Source organism: Scardinius erythrophthalmus (genome assembly GCF_964197995.2).
Source record: "Scardinius erythrophthalmus genome assembly, chromosome: 12".
NCBI classification, from domain to species: domain Eukaryota; kingdom Metazoa; phylum Chordata; class Actinopteri; order Cypriniformes; family Leuciscidae; genus Scardinius; species Scardinius erythrophthalmus.
The window spans coordinates 5899671-5920939 of NC_138232.1; the positions used below are offsets into that span (position 1 = coordinate 5899671).

General features: G+C 35.4%; 3 protein-coding genes across 4 annotated transcripts; 1 reads left to right on the forward strand and 2 right to left on the reverse strand.

The window, feature by feature from the left end:
* Window positions 1–1066: 1066 nt before the first annotated feature.
* On the reverse strand, window positions 1067–12459 carry ergic3 (ERGIC and golgi 3). 2 transcript variants are annotated; one of them, XM_081381074.1, is made up of 14 exons: window positions 12241–12392; window positions 11878–11948; window positions 11631–11718; window positions 11105–11224; window positions 10414–10507; window positions 8305–8470; window positions 7829–7886; window positions 6869–6883; window positions 6491–6522; window positions 6317–6413; window positions 4564–4628; window positions 4190–4326; window positions 3978–4033; window positions 1067–2689 (listed from the first exon to the last, which is right to left on the reverse strand). In XM_081381074.1, exons 1-14 carry the CDS (start codon window positions 12326–12328, stop codon window positions 2610–2612), a joined length of 1167 nt encoding a protein of 388 aa, XP_081237200.1. In that variant the 5' UTR covers window positions 12329–12392; the 3' UTR covers window positions 1067–2609. The 2 variants fall into 2 exon arrangements, with proteins under 2 accessions (XP_081237200.1, XP_081237201.1); XM_081381075.1 differs by lacking the exon at window positions 6869–6883 and having other exon boundaries at window positions 12241–12459.
* On the forward strand, window positions 5000–6081 carry romo1 (reactive oxygen species modulator 1). The gene is made up of 3 exons (XM_081381076.1): window positions 5000–5135; window positions 5624–5754; window positions 5864–6081. Exons 2-3 carry the CDS (start codon window positions 5624–5626, stop codon window positions 5970–5972), a joined length of 240 nt encoding a protein of 79 aa, XP_081237202.1. The 5' UTR covers window positions 5000–5135; the 3' UTR covers window positions 5973–6081.
* A 1309-nt stretch (window positions 12460–13768) lies between the features above and the next one.
* On the reverse strand, window positions 13769–20611 carry cyc1 (cytochrome c-1). The gene is made up of 7 exons (XM_081381393.1): window positions 20470–20611; window positions 19150–19340; window positions 17351–17477; window positions 15982–16139; window positions 15527–15687; window positions 14915–15015; window positions 13769–14259 (listed from the first exon to the last, which is right to left on the reverse strand). Exons 1-7 carry the CDS (start codon window positions 20548–20550, stop codon window positions 14155–14157), a joined length of 924 nt encoding a protein of 307 aa, XP_081237519.1. The 5' UTR covers window positions 20551–20611; the 3' UTR covers window positions 13769–14154.
* Between the last annotated feature and the right edge of the window lie 658 nt (window positions 20612–21269).

Sequence of the window (21269 nt, forward strand, 5' to 3'; positions counted from 1 at the left end):
TGAGGTCATGTGATAAAGTAGCATACTAGCGCTAGCAGCAAGGCTACTGTTTCACACACAAAATACTATGCAGCAAGTAGTAGACTAGTATGACTAAAGTTCAGTCACTGATTCAAGAAACATTTCCATATGGAATGAATTAGACAAAAGTCTCTAAAGATTTGGTCTGGACGTCTCGTATAACCGCCACATCAATTAAATGAGCTAAAATTGGTTTCTCGACTAGTTATGTTTCAGCACAAAGGCAGTTGTGACACACTTCCCGGAAATTACTCATGGCAGTGTGTTCAGCTCGTTATAAACGTGTTCCCCATTTCATATAAAAAAAGAATGGGGAAAAAAAATCGAGACCTGGAGCGTCACCTGGTGGCCAGCGTTACCTGTTTTCAGACGCAGGAAAGAGTCAAACACACAGGTCTTTGTTCCGAGTCTGACCGAGGAGAATATTTAGGAAAAGAAGGTCAGTGGATCAGTCACATGAAATAATTAATACACAGCAAAAGACTGTCAGCTTACAGAGAATGACCTTTAAGTTCATCCTCAGGAAATTGCAAAACTCGGATGTTTAAGCTCTTTCAACTTAAATGACATTAAGCTGACTTGACAATTAGCTGAATCTTGTATAACCTAAAAAAATTGAAAATTACTTAACTTGATTAAGTTGACGTAAAAACGTCAAACTTATTGATTATATCATTTTTTACAGTGTACATATTCTTTGTACACACTAAATTTTGCATATTTTGTTTTAAGCACATTATGCAAACAAAAAAACCCTCAAACAGCAGTATGTTACATGTTGCCACATGACCTTAATACTTTGATGCATCCTGTATCTAGAAAATAAAGGGGTATTTTGCAATTTAAATCTTTGGGTAAATGTCTTGGCAGTTAAGAATGAGAAAAAATGATTAAAATTGTGGTTCATATTGTTTCCATGCAGTTCATTTGAAATAGATCAATTCCAGAGCTGTGCATTGTGGGATACTCTTAGTTGTGTGCTGCATTTGGCGATATACACTAAAAATGATCATTTCGGAAATAAAGAGTTTTACATTTTCATCTAATTTTGTGTATTAATGTCATAACTCTTTGCTGTCCATTTAAATAATCAGTTTAGATAGAGATACTAGAACTGACACTAAAAACAATGTAAAAGTAACCTGCTTATTTTCACAATGCAACTAGTAATGATAATGTTGGAAATTATTTCACATTTTTAAATTAATTTTGTGTAAAAATGTCATACCTCTTGGCTGTACAATTAAATAGTTTAGTAAGAGATGCAAAAATTAACACTACAAACAAGTTGAATTGAGAACATTTGCAATGTGCAAACAAAAGTTAACTTTATTTAAAGGTACGTAGTTACACGTTACTACATGTACTTACTATAGTAATAACAGTAAATTATGCATAATTACAAGTAACCCTAACCAATCCATAACTATGGTAAGTACATGTAGTTAATTAATATTACTCAGTACATAAGTACAATGTAACTTCATCACCTTAAAATAAAGTTTAACAAAAAAAAGAATAATTGTACACAATTTCCAACACAGTCTCTCCGTCTATCTAGGCTTGGTTTCATTAAAAAATAAATTTAAATTAAAACTAAACACTCAAGATCAAATTTATAGAAATTAAGCAAAAATGATCAGAAACTTCAGAATCAGATGGTTAAATAATAACGTCATCTGTGCTGCATTACCTCCATCTTCCGAATTTAGTGACAGTGATAGTGAAAGTGAAAGTGTCGTGAGACGAATTTAGGAATCCAATTCCACCGGTTGCTCGTTCACGAGAAAAGTCACTGAAGGTCAGTGTTACATTTATTTCTCATTTTTAAAAACCGCTTTGAACAATCAAAATATAAATACATTTTCCCCACACAAAAAATAAACCAGCAACGACACATGACGAAAACTCTCGCATACAAACACTCATCTGTGCACACACGCACACGCACACGCACGCACACACGCACGCACACACACACACACACACACACACACACACACACACACACACCCCTCAGCCCCTGAATTCAGAGTTAAAGGTGCAATTACAAAAAACAAAGACACATCAGACATGTGTACAGACTGCAGTCTCTGTTTCTGTAAGTAGTTTGTGTGCTTGATGACAGAACAGGGTTCCTGTTGAGATCGCGTGTGTCTTTTCCAGTTTGAGTCGCTTCTGCTTCTTCTGTAGGGACCGAAACTCATTCAAACTACAGTTAAAACTGCTGGTTTAGTCTGCCAAACTCTGACAGTGTATGACGGGCAGGAAAACACTGGTTTCTTGATCGGGTAACACCACAATTTTTTAAATCAACCAAGGAGCGATTCATAAAGAACAAATAATTCAAAGGCCAAAATCTCAAAAAGAAAGCTTTGATTTGCAGAGGTAAACCACTGATGCATCGACATACCGCTGAGGTCCATATGATCCTCCAAAATTCAGTCGGCCAGTGTCTTAGTCACAGGTCCTTGTGCGGTTCCTGTGCTTGTTTGTCGATGGATACTGCTCTGTGGCCACAACAACAAACAGTCTGCGGGCTTTCATTGTGGCGTCTTCCCTTTAAAACGGAGGTTCTCCCAGCGCTGCTAGGACGCTTTACCCAGCTCGATCTTCTTCTGTATGGCTCTTGCTGAGTGGTATATCAAAGAGTCGATGAGTCCGGCAACTGAAGGAACAGGAGAGGAACAGGCTAGGTGAGATAAAGAGCCTATCTACATCCCTGGAGGGACACACTGCTGTCTGCATGCTGTGTTAACAGTCCACAGTAAAGTTTAAAAAAAGTGAATAAACTAATAAAAAATTTATATGGGGATTATTTAGCTAAAAAATGCTAATAAATTATATCATAAATAAGGGCTGCACAATAAATCGAAATGAAACCTAAATCACGATTCAGCTTGATTATGTGATTATCAAATTGCAAAACAATATATATATATATATAAAAAAATTATATATATATATATATATATATATATATATATATATATATATATATATATATATATATAAAATAATAATGAATATATAATATATACTTTTTTTTCACTCTGTGTTTTTGGCACTTTAAAACACAAACACATATACATATATGTATATGTGTGTGTGTGTGTGTGTGTGTGTGTGTGTGTATAAAAAATAGTATATATTATATATTCATTATTATTTTCTATTTTATATTTACACATACATACACACATAAATAATATATTTATTAACATTTTGTCACTCTAAAACACATAAAAAATATAAATAAATAAATAAAAATTATATATATATATATATATACACACATACATGTACATACACATATACTGTATATATATATATACACACACATACACATACATACATATACATATATATATATTTATTTATGTGTTTAGAGTAACAAAATGTTAATAAATATATTATTTATCTTAGACTTAGGGCAATTATATTTACAATTTTACAGTTGTACTGTTTTTTTTTAACAATAATAATATTTCTTATTGTTTATTTAGTTAATAACAACAACAACAAAAATAATAATAATAATAAAGCATACATTTTAAAATCGCAATCGCAATATTTAACAGAATTTTTCTTTCTTTTTTACCCAAAAGCATGTAGCCCGATTATAGCTTTTTCGAAGTCGCCACACTGTTGTTTTCTCTCAAACAATTTGATGCATGATGCTTTGGAAAGAGTTATAGAGGTGTTTACATGCATGCTGGACTATTGTTCCTTCATTATATGGTCCAACTGAACAATTAAAAAGGTAAAAACTAATCTTCAAGCATTTAAACTGGAAATGGTTTGTCTGCATTTTACACACTTCTCATGTACAAGGTGTGCACTCAGCATATAAATGTTACCGCCACAGTAAAAACAAGCCGTAAAAGTGGGTTTATGAAGACTGCATTCTTTCATTCTGCCCATATAGTGCATTTCTGTGATAACTAGAATCTCACCTGTGAAAACTCCTCCTATAATAGCACAAACTCCTGTTAGGAAATGGGTGAAAGACCTGCGAAGGAAAGCCCATACAAATATACATTAAACACTAAAAATCGCTACATTCCCTCACGCAACACACCGCTTTAGACGGTTTCTCTCAAACAAAGTGAACATAATGTGTGCAGTGTAATGAAACGAGAACGAACAACAATAGCAGGAGACGTACCTCTGCTTCTCTGTGAATTTCACCATCATTGGAGACAGCTCATAAAGCACAAACACACCAGGTAAACCCTGATCTCCAATCAGCCCATTCGCTACCTTCTCATGTCTTGTTACTGAAAACTGGTTTGTTTTAACAACCTAAAGTAAAAGGAAAAACATGTTGTTTAATATTAGTACCATTGGCAAAAAAATTATTACTTTATTAAGGTTTTACATTACTGGCAATAACTGAGGTAGTAACAATGATATATTGCTGGTTTTCATGGTAATATTTTATGGTAATTAAGAAGACTCTTAAAGGTGTTTTAAGTAGCCACAGTTTTATACATTTTTTTTTTAAATGTTTTAATTCCCCAAATAGCTCAGCTCCCTTACCTCTCCATCTCCTTTGACGTATATCGTTGGCACAATTTTCACAAAATACTGGTACATCATTGATGCTGTAGAGCAAAAGAGTGCATAGATCAATACAGTATCTCAGTTTTGTGTCAGCTGAACTATTTTTTCCAAATTATTCTCTTATAATCCCCTTGCACTGACAACACATTTTTTTGACAAGTCAATGCCAAGTGTTCCCATTTTTGACATGATCTTTCCATTATGAAGAGTAACAAATCTAAAAAAAAATTGCTTTTGTATAGGAGATTATAAAAAAAGTGAATAAACGTGTTTGACGTCAACACATTTACAAGAACAAACTAATTTGACATTATCACACACAGCCTGCAGTTCCATCCTTCACCGGTAGGGTGAATCTCCTGCTCGGAACACACCGCTAGAGGACGCTGCTGCAGTTTAGAGCCTCGCATTCTCCTCCGCTTGTACTTTAAACCCCAACTACTTCCTGTCAAGTAATGGCGTCTGTGTGAAGCAGTCTTATAACAAACACTTAACAAATCTATCAGAAAACTAACTAATAGAGGCACTCACATAGCGATTTGAACAAGGTAAGCAGATTTTCTTCAAATACATTTCCCGAAAATGTATTGATACGTAACGTTACATAACAGTTTGTTCAAGGCTAGAGACCTTGGTGACATTAAACGAAATAGACGACTCACGTGCAATAAATTAGCTCTTATAGATTTTAGTTTTACTTCAACCTTTATGTTAAGTCATTTAGACCTCATAAATAAGACAGTTTATTTCAGTTGCTCCTTAAATTTCCTTATATAAAACGCAGGTGTCTAGTTTATCAGTAAAAAAACAGTGAGCTACTAACTTACTTGCATTTTAGGGCATTATAGAGGTCATTATATGTTAAATAACTCGGAAGGCGACAAAAATGAAAGATTAAATATTTTAAATGAGATATATATAGAAAATATGTTTATTTTATATGATATTTATGTTTATATATATATACATATATAAAACAAAACATGTTGCATGAATAATTTTTTGGCAAATAAAGTCTGCATCATCCTCCCTCCAGATGCCGGTGTCGGTAGGACCGTATGGACAGACGCAGCCCAGTTGCTTTGACAGAGTCAAGATGGGCTTCATGATGGGGTTTGCCGTGGGCATGGCTGCAGGAGCCATGTTCGGAACTTTCTCCTGTCTCAGGTATGAAGACTGTCATATTTTGGGTTATTTATAATACAACATAATTCATTAACTGGTATTTTGGCAGAAAAGCTGTTATTGTTTTAATAGTGTGTTTCGTTCTATTCAGGATCGGCATGAGGGGTCGAGAGTTGATGGGAGGAGTTGGGAAGACGATGATGCAAAGCGGCGGCACGTTCGGAACCTTCATGGCGATTGGGATGGGCATCCGCTGCTGAGATCACACTAATGCCACTTCTCAACTGATAGGACTTTTGTAGATTCATTTATTTGTTATCATACCCACATTCAAGGACACAGGTGTCAATAAAGACTGATTGAAGAAAACTGGGCTCAATCTAAGATTTAACTGTTGATGGTAACTAGATTTTGAAAACAGTCCTACTTTTCATTTGTGTCCAGTAGAATAAGCTACATGGGATTGACCTTTCTGCTGTTTATGGAGGGCTGACAATGAAATGACCATAGAGAAGATGATGAAGGGCTCTTTAATTCTGGACAACACTATTGTCTTTGAAACATATATTTAGTTTAGGCGTGATAAGAAACAGCACACACTTACCTTGAGGTGCTGCTACATTAGTCTCATCTAAAGGGTTGACAATTCCAGGATAGTCCTTGCCGAATGAAAGATGCTTGATGAAATGTGTCATGTTGATCTATGGTCATACCAAACAAATTCTGTTAGGTGGGCAATGGCAGATCAGTCTTATTGAAAAGAAGTGAAGCAACTCACATTGTCTAGTCCAAAGCTCTGCAGATCATGAACTGAAAATGAAGGAATCAATTGACAACATGAATAAATGTTTCGAAAGACCCACAATTTGTAAATGCACCTCAATTGAGTAAACTTGGTTAGCCTAGAAATTGGCACATTTTTTTAAACAAAGGCAGAGCGTAGTACATTAAGTGGTCACAGATGCGCTTGCTGATGAGAATCGTGACAAATTAATTGATGTTATAGAAGCCCCTGCAATGTCAAATCACAAACTGACTATTTGTTATAGACTAAATCTTGATGTGCAGAGAAAAGCAGAGTTACTGATGTAGTAACAAGGTAAATTCTAACTTTTCTTGGAATAAAGATTTATTAAAATATAAAAGATCAACTTACTTTCCACAGCATGCACTGCAGAAAGAAAAGAAAATAGTCACTAAATGGCTTTGATTTTGGAAAGCAAAGTTTTCAAGAGGAATTTGTGACAACCACTGGCCCTTTAAGCTCATTCCAATACTAGAGTAAAATTGCAATGGCCAAATTGTGAGACTCATCTCTCTCTTTCTCTCTTTTTTCCTGAAGTAGGGCTATTGAAATAATGTTTGGGACTTGAATCCAGGGTCTATTAATGAAGTATTGGATATGCGCTTAAGCTATTGGAAGAATAGCCTTTGCATGACCAAGCGTAGCCGGTGTTAGTTCTGTACCTTGTTACTGAGAAAGATTGTGAGCTTTGGTGGGAAAGCGTAGAAACCTTTTTGTCCCCAAGTTAAAAACCCATACTTCCCAAAAATCATTTCATTAATAAAACCGCTTTGATTTACAGCATCCATGGTCAACACCACAAGGTAATGAATGCATAGAGGAATTAATACGATCTTAAAGGCACACTTGCATACACAATGACGGGACAAGAAACTGTTCATCAGCCCAGAAACTTGGCAACTGGCCAATATAAACCAGACTTTGAGGTGGATTTAAACTACAGATACTCAGGTGCACAGACAGACTGATGAACAGTTTTGAGAAAGCAGGCAGAAAAAGCAAATGAAAAGACAGATCTTAGCGGCACTGAATGGCTCACCATACACTCCTTTACATAGTAAGAAATGAGAAGCTACATGAAGCATCTGGCTACATGCAGGCAAGACTTTAAGATCTGATGCATACTGGCTCATAGGCTTTATTAAAAATCCGTTTCAATTTGATCAAAATCTTTAATAGAACACTAAAGGTTTGGGCATCCAGACTTTAAACAGGTTAATAGGCTAAAACTACTAAACATGCCTCTGCATCAGACCTAAAAGCTTTGACTTGTGTTTGATTCATACTTGATAACTAAACATGAGTCTTTACCATGTACATGTGACTGCTGGAAGCTCTTTCCAGGGGCAAAATGGAAATTTCCAGCCACCTGGAGAAATATAAAGGAAATTTTGTGATTTTTAAGCTTGTAATTTAACCTAAAACATTCACTTTATCCAAAACTACATTTGTTTTGAAACTTTCTTCGTGACCATTAAAAAAGCACGTTGTACTATGAATTAAATTTGGACGTCTACATCCGCCATGTTGTCACTGTCGTGTGACCTACGCCGTCAGTTGCGTTGTTCCACCACCATTCACAAATCCTCCCCTGTGGCCTCATGTGATAGTAAAGTGTACATCGAATGCACACTTCAGAATCTCGGCGGCAGTAGTAGGTCATCCAGGAACTTTTCGCCTACTATATATTTGGACATACTCCTCTGTTCGCATACTATATATAATGGAAGTGTTTGATTTTGGACGCAGCAATTGGTTCAGAAATCAAATCATGGGCTGCATGTTACCTTATTGACCTCCAGAAAGCCATAGACTTGACATCCCTCATTCTTCTGTTCCTGCATCTTCTGGCTGAAGCCCTCTCTTTTACACTGCTCAATGGTGTCAGGGGTCTTAAATGCCCAGCCGCGCCGCCGATACGCCTCCCGCACATCATCACAGGTATTGCAACACCTGAAGAACAATCATAATGACAATCACAAACTTTGGCCGTGGTATTAACATCAGTCTCAGATCCAGTTTTTCCATAATTGAATAACGATAACTATATTAGCATCCACACCAACAAATGATATTCTGTTTATTCTAAGCGTGTGCTGCAGTTTTGTTGTCTACCACTTTAAATGCATTGCACTCAGGATGGATTCTGATTGGCTCTCAATGTTTTTATCGTTCATCAGCTGGAAAAAGTCGTTCTGATACCATTTTTCTGGGATGTTATCGTTATAGTTTTGGTGTGGACTCTACTACACTCTCATATTTAGAACAATTCTTTAGAACTATATCTTTACCATTACAATTATCGTCCTTGGTGCGAATGGGCCTTTAGATGAAAATTACAAATGTTACTTTGGCAACTAACTGAAATAAAATAAGTTCTAAAACAAAACAAATAACAACAAACTAAAATTAAACGAAAACTGAAATATAAAAATTAGTGATCGACCGATGTATCGGTTAACCGATATTTTCCCGATATTTAAGCATTTTCCCATAATCAGGTATCGGTTTTGTAATATCGGGATTCGCCGATAAATGGCGCCATCTTGTGGCCGTTTTGAGAATTCCGCCATTGCAGCCCGTCTGAGGAGATCAGTCAACAACAACTCTGTGCACAGGTAAAGTATATGTTCTGCTTGCTTTGCTTTAATTATTCAACTTTATTTAACATAACAGACATACAGAAATGAGATTTGAGACATAAATGCCTGATATAGTTTATTTATGCAGCTTGGTTCTAAAAAATTGAGACGACACGTAGCTTAATCCGTCATGTCCTGCCTGCCCCAATAAAAGCGCTGAATTTAATTCTCTATCTGTTGTATTTGATCACCATTAGTCTCGAAAAAAAAGTTTCATATGGCTGAGCACTCACTGGGTTGATGACCAGGAATGCTCAAGCACGGCCACTGAATGAAACTTTTGACAAGATTATCTTGTTTAAACACCCTAGATTATATTATCATTTACTACATAATCATTATTTTGCTAATACAAATCTAAATAAATACCGCTCTGTGGAAATTCATTATTTATTATCTCCACGCGCGATCACGGTTGAGTAGCCTAAGTTATAGTTCTGTGTAAATGCATAGATAAACAGCACTTTGTCAGAAATCATTTCATGATCTAGACTGACAAACACATTATTAATAATTAATAACATACTAGTTGGAAAATGCAAATATGCTGTTTTGTTTTTTACTTTCCTGACAATGTTATATTCCAGCTAATATTATTTAGTGAATTGATATTACCCAGTGCATTATTCCTCACTCTTTAAACCTATTAAATGTCACATAAACCTTCTAAAACTGTTTAAAATTAATTACAATTCTGCAAAGGTGATATGACTCCCCTGTAAATTATTTTCTCCATATGAAAACATTAGACAGAAGTATAACAGTAAATAAATATCGGTTCTGCATATCGGTTATCGGGCACATAAAAAAGCAAATAATCGGTATCGGTTATAAAAAAAATCAATATCGGTCGATAATTAATACTACAATATCACAGATTGCCATATATATACTTTATATTAACATGTCTCAAAAGCATTTCCAGTGAAAGTCTTTTGCAGGAAACATTAGAGTTTACACTACAAATGTTATTTGTAAATGTGGTTTGCAAATGCTAAATCAACTCAAGTGTGAAGACAGATGCCCAGGAGGATTTTTAAACTTATCATCCATCTCTTCCTCATTCAGCCAGGTGATTATGAACTTGAGCTGCTATCTTGACAATCCTGACTATCTTGAAGTGTCAGTCAACAACAAGGATCGTAACTAAGGTATTCAGAACCAGTTTCACACCAGTAGAAAGACCTGTTGTTTAAACAAATATCAAATTTTTCATAAAACCACAGCTGCTCAGTTTGTGGTAGTGAAACTCACTTTAAATCTTCAGTCTCGGCTCCATAACAGCTCTCACAGCGCTCAGGATCCAGCGTACTGGGGTCAAACACCCCTTCCTCCACTTTGCCTAAATCTGCACAGAAAACAACAGAATGGAAGTCAAATCAGGGCATTTATTCTCCAATCTGTGATCTTTATGTCCCTCTTTTATAGCTTTTATTATTTAGAATTTGCATTTTTAACACAATTTGTTTTTGAAGAACTGTAATATTTTAAAGTGCACAAAGAGAACAAACGCAAAGTATAATAACATTTCTCCTTTTTCCTCAATACTTATGGGTGAACAATTACTTGTTCAAACAGTTTATTAAAGTTAGATTGACAACTGCATTAATACAATTCTTGATTTTGAAGATCTGAAATCTTTTAAAGTTCACAAATGGCACAAAACAAGACAAGCACCGCAACAATATTCAATTACTATATAAACAATACTTGTTTTCACTTTTTTCCACTTTCACTTATGGTTGAACTAATACTTTATTTAAATATTTGAAGTATGTGTGAACATGGGGTTAAAGTTAGCTTGAAAATTGCATTCACGCAATTATAGTTGATGTGAAATCACTTTATGAGTAGCTTTCAAGAATGATACACTGTGCATTTTTCAGCAGAATAGCAGAATATAAGAACATCAGTTTGTTGAAGCACTTGATATGATGATGCTGACCGTGTTTTTCAGCCTCATTTGTGACTGGCTGGCCATCTTTGTCGAGTCTCTGTTTAAACAAGTTATGCTCCACGTCCAGCTGCTGCTCCCCCGCTACGTCCATGGCATCAATGCTCAGATCTACGAAAACAAAATAACAAACATCTCAATAACGCCTGCACACAGAGAAAATAACTAGTATATAATAACAGTAATAGTACATAATAATAAGTAAAACAGCGGGAGTAAATCTGACACCAACACTGATTGGGTAAGTGTCAGCTGTCTTTGGGGTGAAATATGACACGGACATGTTCTTGACAGGCTGCAATCCACATATACTATGACCTGATCATTTCAGGTCTTTCAACACATTTTACAGTATAGGGCCGTCTATCATTACAACTTATAGTATAACTTCTTTAACCCGATTCAAGAAACTTATTTTATTCACAGCACATGAACAACAGGACATAACTTTCATCTACAAAGTATTCAGCAGGACTGACCACCCAAACATAAAGTACAGAACAAAATGTTTGCTTACAGGCACAAGGCATATGTGGAAATATAACATCAATGTTGATCCTTAGTTTGTCTCCTCTGGAAGTGTCTACAAAAAGTTCAGGATAGACCTAAAAGAGAACCCAGAACCCAAAGATGTTTCATCAGAACTTTATGAACAGTGCACTATTAAGAAAATAAACTCTCCATCCACAGCCACTATAGACTGACAGATGTCATTAGATTGAGTTAGACATATTGCACAAGTTTATATGAAGTCATTCACCCACCTCCTTAGTTAGATAATACTGCAGCTCAGAGAAGAACAGAATCAACATGATAAGTCCACTGATGATGGTCACTATAAAGTGAACAAAGAACATGTGAATTAGGAAACAAGTGATCTACATGGCATTTAAATCACAGTCACATGAGGCTTGACTCTTATCTCATACAGACTTGGATTTATGAGCCCCCAGAGACATTTTCCAATCAAGCTATGTACATGTAGTCCCATTTAAATATGTAATTAGATGTACATATTTTAAGACGTTATGTTAATTAGCCTGCTCGGTACTGTTTCTCCCCATGAGTCTGTGTGTATGAATGGCGCTCAGCACCTCTACAGTTAACGGTGGATCTATATCACTCACCCGTGGCTCCTCCACATGTTTTGATCCTGAAGTCCTCTAGAGTTTTCGGATAAGCGTCAAACTGTTTAAGTTTATTTAACGCATCCATTCTCCCTCTCGTGCGGCGGTAAAGCTAGCCGTCACTTCTATTTCCAGTGACCCATTTCCGGTACATCGAGGAAGTGATGGAATCCTCCCAGCCAATCAGATTCCACCGCGTAGCTGGAGCGTCTCTCCTCTGTTGACGCTCTAGTGGTAGATGTCTGAAATATCTGCATCGTAAAAACTATTTAAGATATTTTTTATTTAATCATTTCTTACCATTTAATATTTGTTTTTATACGCTGATATGCATATTAGACCGACATTAATATTCTATTCTTATATTAGTCACTTGACGTTTTATACACCCATGACATTAAAGTAGACTTTAAATTAGTAAGATGATAGATCAAAGTTACAAAATGTAACCATGCAATGCAGCTTTATTTAAATATACAGATATTAACAAATACATATTTTGTGGCGTTTATTTGATTTATTTTGCAAGTTTAATCGGATATTGGAATTTTGTTTCAATGTTACCAATCACAGTCAATTATGGACTTAAAGATATTTTTTTAATCTTTACTAACGAGAATACGGGAGTATTAAACTTTTATTTTCTCTATACACAAAGAAATATGCTCAATTTCGACCTAAATTTCACAACAAATAACACTTTAAATTAAATTGATATTTACTTATTAGCAATCCCTATTTTTTTTACTTTCATGTAGTTTTATATATTATTTTATAAATGTATACATATACCATATAGGTGTGTGTGTGTAAGTTATAATTTTTTAAAATATACATTTCACCACTTGTCTTCATTAATTCAATTCAGTTTTGCATTCTTCATTCCATCATTAAAGTTAAAAGGATATATTAAGATTAAGTTTTACAAAACTTTTTTGGGACCTATTAAAATCAGTCCTTTTAAAGACCTATTTAGTCCTATCAAGACCTATTAAAATCAAAATCATCTTGTTTCTGCCTTATGTTGTCAAATCTAAACACAAACAAATTTTTCTCTACACTTCTGTTTTAGAATTTCAGGTATTTTTTACAATTATCTTGAGAGGTCTGGCAAAATATCTTATGTATTCAGCGTTCTATTGCTTGATAAAACTATATTATTGACAGCAAATTAGACCTGCAGTTATGAAGATCTCTGAGCATGATTATATAAAAATTTAGAGAAATTTATAAAAACAATTTGAAAAACCCCCAGCAAAATTTGTATTCTGGCCTACAGTCTCAGGACATCTCAGAAAACACAGACTGTCAAACAGTACTGTACAAACAGTTAATTCTCAACATTTTCTACACTTCTAAACTACTCTTATATGAACTTTTTAAAGTTCTAATGTTGGGATGTTATGTACAAATTTTTTTCAATAAATGGCTTTAGTATTTCCTAATTTTTAGGTTGCTTTGGATAAAAAAAAACTCCAGCTAAATGAATGAATCTAAATGATCAGACAGAATCAGATAGAAAACAGAATTGTTATAAGAGATCATTAGGGTATACCGCTTTTATTAAATATTTATACAACAAAGTGTAGAGAACCTAGAGGGAGGACAGATCTCACAAAGCACAAGAAGGTTGCAAATGTATTTTTGATTTTTGCCTCTGAACACATTGCCTTGCAAACAACCACAAATCATTCATTGAGATAATATTTATTTTACAGTAAAACATCACAAAGGTTGTCTCAGATCCCACTCCCCAAGTCATTTAGGAGCAAGGACATCTATCTGATTGGATGTCCAGCAGTTATTGATGACAGCAACCTTATCTTGAAGCATTGTGCATTCTGAAAAAGATTGGAGAATTGTGAATCAGGTTTTTACGTTGTGTCAAGGCCTGGTGAAGGCAGCAGTTTGGCTTTATTTGGGAGGCCTGTAGGCAATCTTTCTGCTCTTCAGCACAGACCACCTGTGCCTCTTCATGTAGTAGACCATGGGAACAAGTATGGAAGCGCCCATCAACAACTGCAGAGAGAATGAGAGAAAAACAATTAACACTATTTTTTAGAAGTAGTGCTTTAAATGGGATGAATTCTCAGATATTTAGCATGCATGTTTTGCTTTTCTGTTATACTGTGGTCATTGACACTGCACAGCAAAAAAAGAAAAGGAAAAAAAAGTGCTGTTTGGATTTAAATAGGCAAATGCTTAAGAGTCTATGATTGGATCATTATTGCAGTGATTGTTTCCAGCATTTTATATGTTTGGCAGCAGTTCTTCTAACCCTAATTGATGGAGTGTGTAACTTTTCATTTCTTAAACAACTATGTAGGAAGACACATCATGGCCATATTCCAAAATGACAATGTCAAGATTCATCAGGAGCAAATTGTGAAAGAATGGTTGGGAGGGAGCATGAAGAATCATTTTCACACATGAATTGGCACCTGAGTCCAGAGCTTAAATTCAGTGAAAGTCTTTGGGATGTGCTGAAGGAGACTTTACAGAGTGCTGGACTCTTGCATAGTCAATACAAGATCTTGAGCAAAAAAATTGCTCCAAAAAAAGATTGGGCAGTGTAGTTTTGCATTACATAACTCTAACCTTCTACCAATATCTAATGATGTCAGTTGAGCCTGAAGAAATAAACTGGTGGTGAAGAAATCAGGAAAACACAAACCTTCAATCCCATACGTTTGCGTTGGTCATGTTCTGGCTCGGACGCCCACCTCAGGAAAGTACAAACATCTTTAGCAACCTGGCTCATGGTGGCAGGGGTTCCTATGGAGAAAAAGTGAGCTATTAAAAAAAACTCTGACCTACGGTATGTAATACTTCATATGTTATTTACCTAATGGGCATTAGCTTATAATGACTTCAATCCAGTAGAGAGGATTAACTTATGAGTAAATGGAACAAAAACTTTCTAAATGGCTAATTTATATGTAAATCAAAATCAGAAGGGATATCTAACACAGAAAAGTCCTTTAGTCTTTGTATGGCAGAATTTAATTATAATCAAAGCCCAGCAAGTATGAAATATAACCCATGAGTAAAATATACCGTTAATGAGAATGCCACCAGCGGGCTGATAAATCTTGTTATTTTATTCCCTTCTTTCCACCAAAAGGAATTTTATGAATTCAAAATGAATACACTATATTTAGGCAAAAAGAAAAGTAATGAGTTGTATTAATGACAGACATTATATTATCTATTGACAGTCCTTGTAGAAATATGAATTGGAGTGCATCTCAAAAGGGGCAATGATACTAGAAAACTAAAAACTCACCATCATCAAACTCAAGCACCTCGTTGTAGATGGGTGGTGCCATACCAATGGCTTGACCAGGGAAATAAGGGTTGTAATAAAGCCCCTCCCTCATGGACACACCAGCCGGAGGCTCACAGTAACCGGTCAGGAGAGAGAACACGTAATCTTCCCCTCCATGCCTGAGAGAGAGAAATAGAAATCATAAAATGTAAGAAAAAAACAACAACTATAAGATCAAGTTTGGAAAAGAAAAACAGCAGTATGATAACAAATCTATGGAGTTTAATCTCTCTCTAATCATATAAAAATGGTCCTTTTTTAGTTAAAAAATTGCTTGTAGTAGAACAATTTTTAATGCCAGAGCAAACAGGACCACAAAAAGGGCTTTTAGTGATGCTTTTATGAGGATTCAGATGGCAGAAATGTCTTTTAAAATGGAGACTTTTTTGTACCTGATCAAAGTAATTTGTTACCTGGCACTGACAATATAGCTGAGGTCAGGGGGCAGAGCGCCGTTGTTTGCAGCACGGGCAGCCTCAGGGTTCGAGTAGGGTTTGGGGAAGTAATCTGAGGGTTTTCCGGGTCGGGTGAACATCTCTCCCGTGTCATCAGGACCATCCACAACTTCAATCTACATAACAGAATGTTAACCACATTACAGATGTGCGTCAAAGATATTAAGGTGACAGATGCATTAAAAAGACACTGACTCCACATTGTTTTATTTTTCCAAAAGAAAATGATAGTGATGCTTGCTTGTCAGTGCAAAAATTTGTATTACATTGCTGTGCCTTGAAACACTACAAAATATTACATTAAACTCAGTGGTGCAATTAGATTATGAGTTAATAAATATATACTAAAATTAGATTTATGAACAAGAATTGCACCAATTTGATTGCATCTGTTCTTGAGTCAACAACTCACTGATTCAAATGATCCGGTCAGAGCGAGTCTCCAGTTAACAGTTAATTGAATTCACCAGCCTGACGAAGTTACTACTGCCGAATTTTAGGATTTATTATTGCAAATGAAAATCATATTTAGGTCACGACTGTCAGTTGTTTGTGAACTAAATCTGCTGTAAAAGGGCGAGCTGTTTAAAGCCCACCGTATGAAACGCTTGAATTTGGACATGTCATCATTTCTGCATTACTGTCTGAACAGGGTACGTTTTATAAAAACTTAACATAAGATAAGGCAAATTAATGCTCAAAGATCTTCCCCACTGCTGTAGCAGTTTCAAATGATAAAAAACTAGTATATTTACATAGTGTTCCTCTTAATGTTAACACATGTGATGTCTGTTTTTTTATTGCATGTTTATAGTCATCAACACATTAACAAACATTTTGTCTTTCCTAATTTTTATATACTATATGGTATACTTCGTTATTTTTACTTGTTTGCACACTTGAATTATGAGTTTTTAATCAGTAGCAGTTATCAATGTGACCACTGACCAGTTTTGGTAATAAAATAAAATGTTTTTTTTTTTTTTTACTTGCAGATCAAAACATGTTAAGTGTCTGCATAATCTTCCTTATTGACAGGCACTTCTATATGACAATTCATATGGAGTAGGATGGAGTATATAGGACTCCAAAATAAACATTAATCAATCAGTACTTTTAACATAATATAAGTTTTATAATTTAAGTCACACAACTTTTAATATAAGTACATTAAAAATCAAGTGCCTTTGTACTTCTACTCAAGTAATATTGAATACTTCAACTGGAGTGATATTTTGTCAGGGTATCTGTACTTTTACTCAAGTACTTGATTTGTGTACTTCATCCACCGGTTATTATGCATGTTAACATCATAAAGAAATCTAACCTCTTCAGCCAGGGTCTTGACCTCTGCCTCTGTGTGTGACACTCCTACCAAGTTACGGAAGGCCAAATACTCCATACTATGACAGGCCGAGCACACCTGCTTATACACCTGATACCCACGACGAATACTGAAAAACAAAGCCATTGAAAGAATAGCAGACACACATTAAAATGACAGAAACTGTTCTGCCTTTAATGTTAAAAAGGAGTCAGACAAAGATGGAGAGACTCAAGAAGAAGTGACAACATGTAGAATGCAACAGGACGTCTCTGAATGGTTAGTTAATGAATTTATGTTGCTGATGTGTAGTTAACTATCTTCAATTAAGATATTCTGTCATGATAAATCTATAAATCGCTAATATAGGAACTGTTGTGAGATGCACACAGAGTGACTTTCTATTGCATGTGAAAAGATGGATGCTAAAGTTTGAGCTGACTCACAAATGTACTCTTATACAACAACTTTTCCTCTTCTTAACATGGACTGCGTGTTCCCGGGGGCGGCCACGGGGTTTATGTAAATTCTAGGGTTAGTGATGTCACTAACCCGGGAGGAATGTCGTGTAGTCCCAACCAGCCGTTTGTTGTAGTCCTTTTCTTTAAAAGCAAATATCTTCCTTTGCTTTGAACTTTGAGCGCTGTAACTTTGCAGATGTTGTTTATGCTCAAACAGCAACATTACACACTATAACTAAAGTTAGAAAAGTCAAATCATAATCAACCACCCCTTTAATAACTGTATAACAGTGCAGGGAAAGCTATGCCACATGAACTCCACTAGACAGGGAGAAATTATATAAAACCAATATCCCTAATTACATTTAACTCTGTGAAGCCTGACGTATGAAATAATAGTCATAATCAATTTTTTTTTAGATGGAAGGGTTTATTGAAGCTTTATACAATCTAAAATTATATTTGATACATCAGAACTTTATGGCTCATATAGTGTGACAGGAATAGAAGAATATTGAGCTCACACTCAAGGAGGCACAAACTAAGCAAAAATATGTAAGTTGGTGCAGTTGCTGATATTTAACTGGCCAAAAAGATTACATTTTGATAGCTTGTAATGTAAATCAATGAGATCTTTATAAAAATATAACAGACTACTTAATGTAACTCTGCATATCCCAAAAATAATAATAATAAGTCTTAGTAAGATTAAATGTTTTGCTTTATGATCAAAGCTCTTTATATTTTTAGTGTGAGGGGGCAAAACATAACACAATACAACGATGATTGAGAGATACAAATAAATGTTCCTTGTTAGAGTATAAAGAATGTAAAATCTTTGATGATTTTAAAACTTTGCTGATTCTTCAAAGGGATAATTCACCCAAAAATGTTTTAAATTGTCATATTTACCCTCAAGTTGTTCTAAACCTGTATGAGTTTCTTTCTTCTGTTGAACACAAAAGAAGATTATTTTAAAGATTGTTGGTAATTGACTTCCATAGTAGGAAAAAATGGTCAATGCTATCGCCAACCATCTTGTTACCAACATTCTTCAAAATATCTTCTTTTGTGTTCAACAGAAGAAAAAAACTCATACAGGTTAGAACTAACTAACCCTTTAAGCAGAACTTCTGTATCCAATGGTGCGAGTTTGAGGTGGGCTTTCCTTTTTGGCTGAAAAATGATAGATGGGTCAAGTATTGTAACTGGTTAAAAAAAAAGCCGCTAGTCGCCATGTAGAAATTGCACACATAACCTTTAACGTACTGTTGCTATAACATCAGTAGACAACATCATTTTGTGCGCTCTGGAAAGTGCACAAGATGTGGGCTGTGGTACCTGGCATGGTCGAGGGAGGACAGCAATCCGTTGTGGCTCCAGGGGTATGATGGTGGGTGCAACTCCAAATCAGAGGCCTTGACTGACTGCTGCAGCATTAGAGCCAGACCTGCTCCTCCTGTCGTCAGCACTCCAATCGTGGTCAGGGCTATCTTCTTCCCCTTCGGCAGGCTAGCGAATGACATGTTGGCCTACAAAAGACAAAAACGTTGCCAAGGATTAGTTTTCAGTTAGTAATTTGATGGATAACTCTGCATAAATGCAACTCGATTAGTGTCATCCCAACATTCACAGATGCAAGTCAAAAATGACACGGCATTGAGAAATGATACCAAATTGTTACTAATAAATGAACAACGCTACGGTCTTCACATTCATATACCATGGTATTTATATGCCACTCCAAGGTACTTCAAGAATTCATGTCCAAAAAAATATGAAAACTATCTTTTAAATAATGACTAAATGACAAAAACTCCTTACATTGTTAAAATGCATTGGCTTCTATTAAAAAGATGTACTAATAAATATTGCATAACAATATGGTGAGTCATAACAAATATGGTGGAGCCCAAAAATCTGGGACCACCTAAACATGTAATTGAGGATTTTTGAGGGTTTAGGATTTTGAAAAAATTAAATAAAGAACTGTAAAATGATTAGGAAATATGCATGATATCTAAGGTCACAAAGTTCTAAGCAAAGCTGTGACTTTACCATGTTAAATCCTTTGTGCAAAATACAGACAAAAAATCAGTAACATTGTCAAACCATGCTAGACTTCAAGGATCATCTGGTCCTACTCAAATTTGAAGCTTATGCCAGCTCAAATTCTGCTGTCAATAAAACAAGCAGGCTACTAAGACATTAAATTTTCAAATCAACATTTGACATAAATTGTTAGCATATTGCAAAACAAACAGAAACAGTTGTCATGTTCTGTAAAAACTAGAAGGATTACTAATGTATTATAAGCTTTGACTGTCGAAGACCAATGATGTCACCAAGGATAAACTCAAGGAATGGCAGCTCGCATCAGTTATTAGGCTTCAAAGTCCTTTTTAAATCAAACTATACATGATTTCTAACAAATAATAGTTCTTATTAGATAGACCAAATGTGTAACGACACTAACATAAAGGCAGGAATGTCATAATACGAATGTAAGAAGAGCCACATATGCTGTGACCTTGCTTTAGGTAATACACTGCAAGAGACGCCGGGACATGACAACGAATAAAGGCGTATATTTGCATCCTTCCGACACCAGAATGCGAGAAAAGAGCAAATTAAAAAATAAAATACTAGATGCGTCCATACCCGTGGAGCATGAAGAGATTTTGATGTGTTAAGGAGGGTTCTCCCGGTGCCGGAGAACACGACCACACGGAGCGCCGCCATGTTCTTGACTCTGCTGATAAAAAGACTCTTCCACCGGATGAGAGCGATACTGGCCCCTCCCTTCCCTGAAAATTACACAAGATCTTACAAAACTTATTATATCAGATGCTAATAAACGGCAATTTTTTCAAATTATGGAGATTATATGTAATTCAGATAGCGAAAATAGGTTTTACTGGACGCAAAACGTAGCGTTATCTTATTTTTAGTTATTTATTGACCCGAATTACAATAACCAAAGACTGTTTTTTTTTTTTTTGTTATAGCGCCACCTATAGGTTGGAGGTGTACTGAGCACTGAGCAGCATACCACAAGTTCTTTGGCGGTGTCAAAAGTAGTCGAGTGCTCCTCGCTCTTCGCAACTCTGAATCAGTTAAACCACTTGTGTTATTTTATTGATGGATATTCTTATTTTGTATGTTATTAGGCAGGGGGTTACAAACTAGACCACTTAGGATCAATTAAATATTATTGTCCTTTTCTGTATTAACGTTAAAAGGTCTAGTCTGTGACATATTTGATACATGAATTTCTAAGGCTTTGAAATTATCAACAATCAAAACTTTGCTGAAAACCCTTTTTGTTTACTCGTTTGCTGAAATCACGTGACTTTGGCAAGTTCCACGCAACACAACAAGCTCCGAACCGCAGATTCGATTCGAAACAAAACATTCGAAATTAAACTTCATGAAGCTGTGTTTCGAAAGTCGAGTCCTAC

Excerpts from the sequence above, each read along its gene's own strand:
- romo1 (XM_081381076.1), top strand. The coding sequence starts at position 5,624 with ATGCCGGTGTCGGTAGGACCGTATGGACAGACGCAGCCCAGTTGCTTT. Across the intron at positions 5,755-5,863 it reads GGAACTTTCTCCTGTCTCAG|GATCGGCATGAGGGGTCGAG; the intron begins GTATGAAGACTG and ends CGTTCTATTCAG.
- ergic3 (XM_081381074.1), bottom strand. The coding sequence starts at position 12,328 with ATGGATGCGTTAAATAAACTTAAACAGTTTGACGCTTATCCGAAAACT. Across the intron at positions 8,471-10,413 it reads GCCGAGACTGAAGATTTAAA|GTGTTGCAATACCTGTGATG; the intron begins GTGAGTTTCACT and ends ATTGTTCTTCAG. Across the intron at positions 4,629-6,316 it reads TAATGTAGCAGCACCTCAAG|CATCAATGATGTACCAGTAT; the intron begins GTAAGTGTGTGC and ends TTTGCTCTACAG.
- cyc1 (XM_081381393.1), bottom strand. The coding sequence starts at position 20,550 with ATGGCGGCGCTCCGTGTGGTCGTGTTCTCCGGCACCGGGAGAACCCTC. Across the intron at positions 15,016-15,526 it reads GGTGCTTGAGTTTGATGATG|GAACCCCTGCCACCATGAGC; the intron begins GTGAGTTTTTAG and ends TTTTCTCCATAG. Across the intron at positions 14,260-14,914 it reads GCAAACGTATGGGATTGAAG|TTGTTGATGGGCGCTTCCAT; the intron begins GTTTGTGTTTTC and ends TTCTCTCTGCAG.